Consider the following 12164-nt stretch of genomic DNA (forward strand, 5'->3'; position numbering starts at 1 on the left):
CAACTTTTAATAAGGAGACCGTCCTGTTGTCAAAATGATTCTTAAGTTATTTTATCACCTGATCATTGAGCAGGAAAACTTTTTACTTCTTTAAAATACATCTTTTTTTATTATAATCTCCTGAGATGGTCTTTGAGTTGACCAATGGGAAAACGGAAACCTGTTTTATGGAGAGCCTTTACCTGAGCTCTCCTGGCTCCAAGATAGGTGAGCTTAAAGTAATTTAGTTGTAATTCAAGTGTTATGGAGAGAATATCAAAGAAAATCGGAATGTGCTGACTTATGAATTGTTGATAGTGGATTTTTTTTTTCGCTATGTAAGAATTTACAATCAAATAGCCATCGTCACAAAACAGCATTTAATATAGACATGTGTTTGAGATTGAATTTATTAAGAATAGCGTATTTTGAATGGTCACAATCACTAACGTTGATTTAAAATATTCCATGTTAAGCTATTATATATGAAATTTTGCTCGTTTTTCTGTAGTATAGGCTAGATTTAGAAACTATATTCCATAATGAAAGAAAGATTAAGATGGAAGTAAATTTTTCGTTGTTCATATTATTGACTTACGAATAAAGTAAGCATATCACTTGATGCCTTTTTTTATGCTATTTCCAAATATAATAATCAATTTTGTCGGAAATAAATTTTACCCTTACCCCTATATATACCTTTTCAGGGCACATTAGGGGGGGGGGGGGTAAATTTTATTTCTGATTTAAATGAGAGATAAGTTTAAACTTTCCCCCCGTCCCCTCTAATGTGCAAATATATAGGCTACCCTAAATTGGTATATATAGGGGTGGGGTAAAATTCATTTCCGACAAAAATGATTATTATATTCGGAAATAGCATAATAAAAGGCATCGAGTGGTATGTTTACTTTATTCATAAGTCAATAATATGAACAACGAAAAATTTACTAAGATGTGTAGGCTACGTTTCATTAAATTTAATGACATTAATTAAATTGTTACTGGTGCATTATGCGGGTCCACTGCTATAAACTGTATCAAGGAAACCAGTCACGAAACCCGTCAAACGGGCTATTTGCAAGAGACCGCTATAGATAAATGATTGCAAAGCGTTGTTTCTCAATGAGTTACAATATTTAAACGATCGTTTTTTGGGGTTTAGAGGGGGGAAAGGTACCTAGGTTAGGTTAGGTTACATATTTAATATATGCTATGCTTTATCCGCCCCTCCCCCCCCCCTAATGTACAAATATATAGCCCAAATTTGTTTCTAAACTATTATATATTCATCTTATTTTTTTATTTCGTTTGCATTAACCAAACTTGACTTCCTCGCGGTGCCCGCATAATGCACCAGTACCATTAAATTTTTTTAATAACATTAATTATCATTAAACATTAAATTTAATAACAACTGATTTCGTGTAGATTTTCAGTTGCGCACCTTATTATATATATATATATATATATATATATATATATATATATATATATATATATATATATATATATATATATATATATATATCAACGGACAATTCCTATGCTGAGGATTGCAAACAGTGATTTATCACTGCGTTTACAATATTTAAACCTTTTTTGGGGGGGATTTAGGGGCAAAAAAAGGTACCTAGGTTAGGTTACGCATTTAATATACGCTATGCTTTACCCCTACCCCTCTGATGTGCAAATACATAGCCGAAATTTATTTCTAAACTATTATATTTTTATCCTATTTTGTTTTATTTCATTAACATTAACCAAACTTCACTTCTCGCGTGTGTTACAGATAATACAACAGTGTCAAAAATCCTATGCACGTCCTTGACTCTGTTGTAAAAAAAACAAACAAGTTAAAAAAAAAAAAATTGATTGTCAAATCAATTATTGGGAAATGAATTGATGAAGATCAATGAATTGATCTTTTAATCGTTTGCGTTTTTGGCTGGGGCACGGGTAAATGGCAGGAGTATGCATGAATCTCTTATTGGACACATACTTGTTTGTTTGTTTTTGGAAAGGCATGCCTGCCTAGAGTCTCAGGCATGCTGACCAACAATTTAAAGTTGACATAAGACCGTTAGATTGCCTGTAATGAGAGGCAAAGAAGGCACGCCCGCTTACGGTCTAAAAAAAGTTGAACAAGAATTTAGAATTGACATAGGACCATAGACTTGCTTGAAATATCAGGCAAATAAACGTTAAAAGCCATCTTTATCTTTCAAATAGTAGCCTACCTATTCGTTGCCTAAGCTCAGCCCCACATTCTGAGAAAAATTTGAATTTTTCAAATATATATATATATATATAGCCTATATATATATATATATATATATATATATATATATATATATATATATATATATATATTGGCAATTTGAATAAGAAGTATTGAGAAATCAAGAAAATTTTGGGAAGGGGGAGGGGCTAGGCCTCCCCCTGGGTACATCCTTGAACAGACATGCACTGATTTTTACGAAAGACAATAGATCCGCTTTAAAAAAAATCAGAGTATTTGTAATTTATATCTGTCTGTGTTTGTAAAACAGCAGAACAAGATAAACAGTAATCAAGATAACTCGATGTTATCTTGATTACTCATAGCTACGCCCAAAAGTATGCATGCTTTTGTTTATTTTGAGGAGGAGGCAAAGCTTCGTGAAAAGCAAAGAATGGCGTATTACACGGAGAATTTTGAACATACTGTAATTTTCAATTGCCCCCTGCATCAGGGGCAGGTTATTTGTTGTTGTTTTTTTTTTGGGGGGGGGGGGGTGCAAAAGAGGTTGATCCGATAAACTTGCGTTAGAAGCAAGTTTAATCAACGCAATATTGCGTTAATTAAGTAAATTACACTACTGTAGCCTATGTTAGGGGGCGCCCCTGTCGCCCCCCCTCAAATCCGCCGCTGCCCTGCGTGGCTAGGCTACATTCTACATTATCATACCATATATTTGTAGCCATAATTCGACCATGCCCAACTACAATTACAAATTATAGCCTAGCCTATTTAAATGTTTACCTTCCGTAAAATGAGATAAAAGGAGTCAATAGTCAAGTTTCAAGTCCATATTGATTTCGGCCAGTTTTGAATTACCAAATGGGGTTTCCAAAAGGGTTCTCAACTGTCTATTGTAAATGTATAGAAGTTTTATGCCTAAGACTATCTGGTTTTGGTCCTTCTAGAACTTACTTGGGGGGGGGGGCACCAATATAGTTGTTATCCTTCCGTTTATTTCTTCGCTGTTTATGTGTGTTTGAAATATTTGCGGTATGCCATACATTTTCGATATATTTGATATTCCAGAATATTCCTTTATCGGTTATTTTCCTGACGAACTAAAAAAAGATGGTTCCAGAATTTCAAACATTTGATGGTGAATTTTTCAAACACTAAAAAAATGAAAGAAAGAAAAATAATTATATTGTTATTTTTGATTCAAAATATCGATGAAAGGGAAAGAAATATGAAGATTTGATTAGTTTAAATTTGTTGCATATTATAAAATAAGAATCCCACAAATGATTTTTCTTAATTTGTATATAGCCCTTGGCTATATTTAAGCTTATATTTACCCGCTTATATTATAAGGGGATATTTTTATCTAAGTTGATCGAAGAGCGTGGTTTCTCATTGCATTTACAATATTTAAATTGTTGTTTTTTGGGGTTTAGGGGGAGAAAAAGGGTACCTAGGTTAGGTTAGGTTACGTATTTAATATTTGCAATGCTTTACCCCCTCCCCATAATATGATAATATATAGCCCAAATTTGTTTATAAACTATTATATATACATCCTATTTTATTTTATTTCATTAGCATTAACCAAACTTGACTTTTTGTAAGTGCCAATAAAATTGGAAAGTACCAAAATCTGTTATAAATTAAATATTTTCTGATCGGGGGTTCCAAACACTAAGGCCCTCTCCCCCGTGTATATCCTTAACATGTTGATAGGCATGAAATAATTCGTCTCGCCACTCCCAAAGGGGTTTTTAATATCCTCTGAGTGAGCGATGGATATCCTTAGTAAGAATTAGCGCATCTTTTAACTGATATGATGGTGTTGATTTATTGCACGACGTTATGACGCCAAGGCAAAGTAGCACGCAATTGATTGTTGGTCAGTTTTGAATCTTTGGATGGACACATCCTCCTATTGTTGATGGTCATCTTTATTAAGCATTAATATGTCTTTAAATTATTAAAATTATGTTGGTTCCTTCCACTTTATTAGAAGAAAACCCAAAACTTCGGTAAAATTTTTTACCGAAAAAATTTTAGTAAAAAAATCTAGTAAAAATTCTTCAGGTCGTTTGTCATAAAAGCGAGTTTCCACCAGGGGCAGATCCAGGGAGCGTGCCCCCCCCCCCAAGATTATCTAGTGCCCTCACTTGTGGTCTTCTTTTTTGCCCTTTTTTAAAATAAACTTGTCAATTTGGTCAATTATTGATGCCCTTGTCACATTATCCCCTTCTCCCCCCCCCTGAGATTTTGCTCTATATCTGCCTTTTATTTCCACCAACTGTGTTCAAGAGTAGTGATGAGAGATTAAGCTCTCCTAGCCATTTGTGTAAACCTTTGCCTTTTTTCAATCTTTAGTATTAACCTTCAGGTGTAGTCAATGTGAAAACTTAATTGTTTTTAGTTGTTCATTCTTTTGTGACAATTTGATAAACTTCTACTGATTATCTGAAATACCACGAAATTCCATTACTAGTGTAGTTTATTGGGTACTGGTGCATTATGCGGGCACCGCGAAGAAGTCAAGTTTGGAATGCTAATAAAATAAAATAGGATGAATATATAATAGTTAAGAAACAAATTTTGCCATATATTTGCACATTAGGGGGGTGGGGGGTAAAGCATAGCATATATTAAATACGTAACTTAACCTAACCTAGGTACCTCCCCCCCCCCCTAAACCCCAAAAACAATCGTTTAAATATTGTAATTCATTGAGAAACAACGCTTTGCAATCATTTATGTATAGCGGTCTCTTGCAAATAGCCCGTTTGACGGGTTTCGTGACTGGTTTCCTTGATACATTTTATAGCTGTGGGCCCGGATAATGCACCAGTACCGTTTTTTTTTTACACTTTTTTCATTCCAAGTTTTATTGTATTTCTTGCACGAAAGAAAGGAAGAAAAATATCATAAACTATAATAATTGATAGATAAAACACCTGTTTCTGGCGGTCTACCATTTCACCAATAGTCTACTGATGTCTTATTTGCGTTTCTTATTCTAAGCTATCCATAAACCATCATTATTTGTCAGCAGTTTTTTTTAGTGGCAGTGGCGTCAAATCTCGGTAATTTAGGAAAAAAAGCAAAATGTATTTTTCAATATCTTTGGGGGGCAAATTGTTTATTTTTTTTATGAAAATACCCACAAAGTTATTTTTAAAAATCTAGAGGGTCCCATCCCCCCTCCTTCCCCAATTTACGCCACTGTTTAGTGGTTGTCTGTATGTGGTTCACTTGGAGCATTTACTTTGGGATAATTAACAATTAAATGGCAATATTGTTTATATAAAAAAAAATTATTTTCAAACTATCCATTGTTTGCACTTGCAAGGGTAAATTTGTCTTGAATTTCAAGAATATTCGAATTCATCCAAGTATTTTCCCCCTTTGTTTAGTTGTATTAAAAGCTAAAAATATATAGGCTACTATATATGCTTTTACTGGATTTTTGTTTTACTGGGGAATTGGAAAATTAAAAGCGCGATAGCTAAACGGGAAAGTAAGAAATTACTGGAAAGTTGTTACTATCTTGAGATTTGAGGGAGACCTGGGCCTGATCTCCCCCCCCCATGGTATGTTGCTGGTTGGAGTTAAAAAGTTGTTTATATGCTCTAATCATTGCAACCACACACCTTCAAAATTATAATTATAGTACGTAAATGAACTCAAGCAGTTTTTAATTTTCGTTAGTGAATTAATTAGCCTTACTTAACCACACGACTGCCGTTTCTAAGAATTTTTATGCTAATGATTGGCATGACTACTATTTCTTTTACTTTGAGAAGCCTTCTTTTACTTCTGCGTAATTCACACTTTAAAGGTGTGTCTACTAAGAAGCATCAATGAATAGAGGAGGAATTCCTCCACTAGATTTTGTAAAATTTCTTTTTCGATGTATATTCAATGGAAAAACAAGAAGAAACATCAAAATTGCCCCTTCCCGGTTTTTGAAAAGCACCTGTTTTTGTATCACTATTTTAGAAATGAAAAAGTCCGATACTGTTGCGCTTATGGTACACACCGCTATAAACTCTATTAAGGAAACTAGTCAAACGGGAGAGACTTATGAAACAAATTTAGGCTATATATTTGCACATTAGGGGAGGGGGGGTTTGTAAAGCATAGAATATATTAAATACGTAACCTAACCTAGGTATCTTTCCCCCCCCCCCTATTTCTCCGACGGTTTCTTGGGTTGATGCCCCTGTTTCTACTTAACTTATTTCTCTCATATTTTTGCTAGATCTATCTCCGGAAACATCTTATTTAAAATTTGTTTTATCTAATGTTACAAAATAAAAAGTGGACAAATAAATATCTTTGTTTCTTTTAAAGGCGAGGAGCGACTTTTAAGATTAGACAAATATAAATTACTGTATATATGGGGAGGGGGCTGTTGCCCCCTCAATCCCCAGTACTAAAAATAAACTTGAGCTTTGCTGAAACCCTTTGAGCATGTATCGAAAATAGCCGGTTAGTAATTTTAAGTGTTGTAATTTACCTGTTGCCTTAAAACTGCTCGAGTTAAATGTTTAACCGTTTTCAGTCGGTGCTGGGTAACGAGTCCCCAAGAAAAGTCACCTCTAAGGAAGACTTACCCTTGGAAAATTGGCTCAAAAGGAAAACTTGACCTTTGATAATATTCACTCAAAAACCGCCCAACAACCAATGAACAAGACCATTCATTAATTTGGAAAATTGTTTTGCTTCGTAAGATGGATTTATGGACCAAATGAAAGGTTGCACTGTAAGAAATGTTGGCAACGACAGTTGTTCAAATTAGATGAAGTACCCCCCCCTCCCAGTCAACGTGTCATAGGATACGCTCTCAGTCTTCTTTCTACTTCACGACGTGCTAGAAGTGTTCCCCAGAGAACCAGTTAGTTTGTATGGGTTTTTGACTCTTCCCACTGTAATCGTATTTGTGCCGGCCATCCTACGTGAAAATCAATCCTTATAACCATAAGAAGACACGTGCAGATGAAACAACGAGAGGCTACTAATTTGTTCTTAAAAGCGTGGGTAAATATTTTTGAGTTCTTCTCTCTACCCCTTCCCCACTTATACACTGTGTATGTGCTTGCAACATATAACAAACGAGGTGCAAAAGCCCGTGGTACCGCCAGAGCAAAGCGAGCCAAACAACCCGCGAGGCTCGTTTTTTCGTTTGACAACTACTATCTTATATATTCCGAGCTGATGAGAAGTCACTCCGTTAGAGCGATGAGTTGTATGTGGGAACACTTCACCAAGCTTTAATTTTTTTTTCCGATGAAACTAGATGTCACTATTCGAGGAAGGAACTGGAAAATACTGTTTTGGACCGTACCCCAGCACAATAACACAGCACAATGAATTTTCAGGTTGATATGATGTCACTTTCCTGGTCTTTAATACTAGAAATACGTTTCTGCAAGAGCACATACATGGGGGGGGGGAAGGGGGTCCATTTAACGCAGTCTATTGAAAACTATTCGTTATTGCAAATATAACTTAATTGACTACTTTTGTTTTTGAGTCACTATCATAAAAGATGTACCTGTTTAAAAATGTTTATTCCTTTTATTAAAGTACTGATATAACTTTAGCAGGACACCCTAGACGGTCAATCATTTTGATCAAAAGCTTCCGTCAATCAATTGATTAAAGCATGATTGACCGTCTAGGAACCGATTGAGTCATTCAAACTTTCTATCGATCACCGTCAACGCTTGATTCAAGCGTCAAACAGATTCCTAGATGGTGAATCATGCATTAATCAACTGATTGAAGGAAGCTTTTGATCAAAATGATTGATCGTCTAGGGTGTCCTGAAGCGGGAGATTTTGGGTGCAGTAGTTCCCTTTAAGTTGATGGTATTTTTTTAAGTTTTCAAGTCGCATATAGTTTGATGTGAAGTTTTTTTATTTTATATATATATACGTATACACACACACACACATATATATATATATATATATATATATATATATATATATATATATATATATATATATATATATGTACTGGTCTTTGACAACATTTAGATTTCAAGAGTCCAAACATAAGGAAGTCAGTTTTTCACGGTATTCAAAATCAATGTAACAAAAAAAGGATTTTTTTTATTCTGGAACATACACAAATTCATAGTCTGATAAAAAGGGGCTTATATGCAAAATATATCCAGTGATGTACGCAAAGGGAAGGCCTCGGGGTCTGGCCCCTCTGAAATTCCAAATTTCCTTTAGCTTCTCAGTACTTTTTATTCAAATTATATTTTTTTTCTCTTGCCCCCCACCCCCCCGCTAAAAAATTCTGCTTAAGTACCCAAATGAATCTGCTCAATTTAACTTTATACACTACATATCAGAGACTGTATTGTGGTTCCCATTTGTCTAACTATTTGCTTGGGCTAGTATAGTCCAAGGAAACCCGTCAATTCTGTATGAGAGGCAGGTACATATATACAAGAAGGGGGACTTTCTGACCCTTATCTCCTCAATTCTTGGGATTTTTATAGTTTGTCCTATAATTTCTCCCATTTTTCATTTAATTTGCCTTTTTGCCGCCTTCTTTTAATTCACCTCCCTCTAACGAGATGCTGCCACGTGTCTGATGATTGGTTTTTGCCATTTTGGTCGCTTTTCACGCAGGGTCATATTGCGAAACTGTGTCAAAAATGCGACAGTTTATGCGTGTTCTTTAGCTAATACCACAAAACCGTAGAACTATTGCATAAAATGACTACTTATGAAAATAATAACTAATAAGACGTTGTTTTTTGAAACAACTACGCACAAATTACTATAAAAAAACAACTATTTTTAACTGCATAAAACACGACGACATTTTGAGGTTTAATATTTCAGGATTTTTTTTCAACTTTTTATTGTATTTTTATTGGTAGTTTTCGCTTAATTCTACTTGTTCTTAAGGTCACTAACGGTTGTGATGAATTATTTTTGACCGGGATAAGTCTAATGCCCGGATTGCATAATAGTCGTATTTATCGATAAAATCAAAATTACACACGACTATAACGCCTGTAACGTATACCGTTCGTAATTTCTTATAACGTATTTTGCTGAAATTACCATTTTCGTCGCGAGAAACAATATTGCAGTGAGACGCTCCCGTGAGAAAGCAAAACAAAAAATTCGGGCTAAAGAAGATGAACTAAAAATGCTGACGAAAATTGTAATTACATTAACCATTTACTGAAATGGTTCATATACCATGCGTATTTCGTAACTTACCGTTCGTAATAAATTAAAAAAAAAAAATACAAACCTAAAAAACAGAGTTGAACACTGTTGAACTTTCAAGCATAAAATGTTTTTTCGATCAAGTCAAGAGTTGGGGTATCATTTTTGGGACTAAAAAAAGATCGTTGTTCTTCTGTGTGTAACAGGAATCTGCCGAAGTTATGAAGACAGTATTAGTATAGAAGAATTGGGAACAAATTAGTGTTGATACAATGTTTTTAAATCAATTACTTCTCATTTTAATTATTCGCTTCTGAAATACAAGTGTGACGTTAAAATCAAGGAAAAAGCGCCATTCGTAAAACTAGGCTTTTTTTTATCGACAAATATGACTATGATATAGCTCGTGCATAGCACCTTGCATATGCTGTTTACTTCTGATCAATACATCAAAATAATTCGAATCGAAAATTCAAACCATTTTAATCAGAGCATGTTACGTAGCTTCTGGATATACGACCTTTTAACTGTTCTTTCCTTATCAAAATTCCTTATTAAACATTCTAATCTCAACTGTCTACCGGCGATTGGCTATTTGATTGTAATGGTTTTATCTTAGACGTGACCTGATTTTTCATTCAGTGCATTGACCAAGCTAAAAGTGGATATTTTAAGTTCGATCGGGAACTCAAAGGTGCAAAAATTTTGAATCACCATGGGAAGTGGAAACAATTTAAGATGTTCCGAAATGTCTTCAGATTGGCAAAGCTTATTAGACTTAACGTTCCCTGAGCCTTTCGTCAATCAGAGCCACCATCATGCTCACGGTTTTATTGAAAGTTCGCGAAATGTTTCATGTGGATATGTTCCATTTCAGCATCCGTCAAACCAAGTTCTTCATCAGAAAAATGGAATGGAAAAATCTTGTTTGAAAAGAAGTGAAGGGGAAAGCTTTTATGAGGCGAAAACTGAGCCTCAATTAAAAACTATTGTTGATAGAAACAGTGAAGAGTATAGAAAGCGTCGGGAGAGAAACAATATTGCAGTGAGACGCTCACGTGAGAAAGCAAAACAAAAAATTCAGGCTAAAGAAGATGAACTAAAAATGCTGACGATTAGTAACTCTTGTCTAAAAAGAAGGTGTGACGTTTTGGAAGAAGAAGTAAAAATTCTAAGGTCTGTTCACGAGACATTCAATCAGCGTCTTGATCCAATTTGGATTGAGGCAGAGCGTCGACTCAGATCACTTCGTGAGCAAAAGGCTATGCTTCTGCTCGAAGACCCTTGCTCAACTCAGCGTGGGCATATTACCCCGAAAGAAAAGCACAAGTTAATATAATAAACAAAAATCCATGTAAAATCTTAATTATCACCCTAGTTCGAGTAGTTTATCCAAGTTATGGACTTGATGATACTGACGATTTATTTGGAAGTGCAGATTTCTTGTCGGAGAGATGTCGAAAAAAAGGTCTTACAACATCATTCGAAATTTTAAGAGTTAATTCAGTTTAAAGATTCAGTTTTGAATTATTAACCGGTGAATAAAAGTATCGTAACAATTTGTAATATACATACGCACATATGTTTAAAAGTTTTTTGTTGTGTACGTCCATACTAGTTCATTTTTATGGTAAATAAATGGTTTTTCAAATGCCTCAGTTTAGGAGTCCTCTTTAGGCTTTTGGTGCTAGCTGGAAAAAAACGAAACACCCATAGGTGGGAAGATCTCACTCTCTCTGTCTCTCATCTCTCTTAGAGTAACTTCTAGGTTTGTAATCAGAATTCACGAGGGGAAGGATTCGATCCATTTATGTATTATACTATGTTTGCCTTTGGTGGAGGGTGCTCTCCTCCGTCTATGGTTGCCATTTAGAATATACACATTAAAACCAGTTTTAATTATTTTAAAATCTTAAGGAACATAAAATGAATATTGTGGCTGAACTCCGACGTTGATAACGACTTTCATTTGGGACTTCATTGCTTTTTGGATCGTCTATAACTGATAAGATCTGACCTATATATTTTATATTAGTAATCTGGTTATTTCCCAATTTTATTTGAGTCGAAAGTTCTTTATTGCATTCTTTATAGACTGTTTTATCTTTTTTTGCATTAATTGCGTTTCTTCGATATGGATATAGGAATTTTTATTATTAGAAATTAGGCATTGAAAAATGGTGAAAATCTCAAAACTAAGTTTGATAGTTTTTCGGTTCCTAGTCATTTTCAATCCAGCAACCCTCAGCATGAAGCTTTTGATCCGTGAATAAATAAAAAAAAAAGTTTTGTTTTGAAACACCTTAAATTTTTGCTTAAGTAAAAATGTAAGAGGGAGAGATTTATTCTAAACAATTTGACATCAGTTGAGCGGCCACCTCAAGAAGTGGCCGCTTCTTGGGGGTAAGGAGTATGTTATTATGTGAGCTTTAAGAGTTTACACGCATCGGAAAATTTAATTATTTTCATAAAAAAGGAAATAGATAAATAAATCAGTTTTTTTTTAACTTACACTCACCAAGGGAGCGGAAGGAGTATACAAGAGGAAGATCATAAACCTCCGTTTAAGGATCTTCGGCGATGGAGACTGCAAGCCCCTTTCGTATACGGAATAATTTCTGTTCGTTTTTAAGTCGCTCCTTACTTTCAGTAATAAACTTTCTTTTTTTTATTTAATTTTTGAACGTTTTTGAATTAATACAGGTTTTGATTTTGGCTCACCGTACATGAATAATTAAAACAACATC

General features: G+C 34.5%; 2 protein-coding genes across 5 annotated transcripts in view; both read left to right on the forward strand.

The window, feature by feature from the left end:
• Window positions 1-12164, forward strand: part of LOC148947275 (vesicle-fusing ATPase 1-like) — a 324795-nt gene that overhangs the window by 192160 nt on the left and 120471 nt on the right. The window lies entirely within an intron of this gene.
• On the forward strand, window positions 166-11069 carry LOC148947276 (uncharacterized). Of its 4 annotated transcripts, none has more exons than XM_089096978.1 (2): window positions 166-317; window positions 10037-11069. In XM_089096978.1, the coding sequence occupies exon 2, from the start codon at window positions 10133-10135 to the stop codon at window positions 10754-10756; it is 624 nt and encodes a 207-aa protein (XP_088953104.1). In that variant the 5' UTR covers window positions 166-317; window positions 10037-10132; the 3' UTR covers window positions 10757-11069. The 4 variants fall into 4 exon arrangements, with proteins under 4 accessions (XP_088953104.1, XP_088953106.1, XP_088953107.1 ...); XM_089096980.1 differs by having other exon boundaries at window positions 240-317; window positions 10060-11069; XM_089096981.1 differs by having other exon boundaries at window positions 268-289; window positions 10060-11069.

This window comes from Artemia sp. Qi Xiang Cuo, chromosome 11 (assembly GCF_049724085.1).
Source record: "Artemia sp. Qi Xiang Cuo chromosome 11, ASM4972408v1, whole genome shotgun sequence".
Lineage (NCBI taxonomy): Eukaryota > Metazoa > Arthropoda > Branchiopoda > Anostraca > Artemiidae > Artemia > Artemia sp. Qi Xiang Cuo.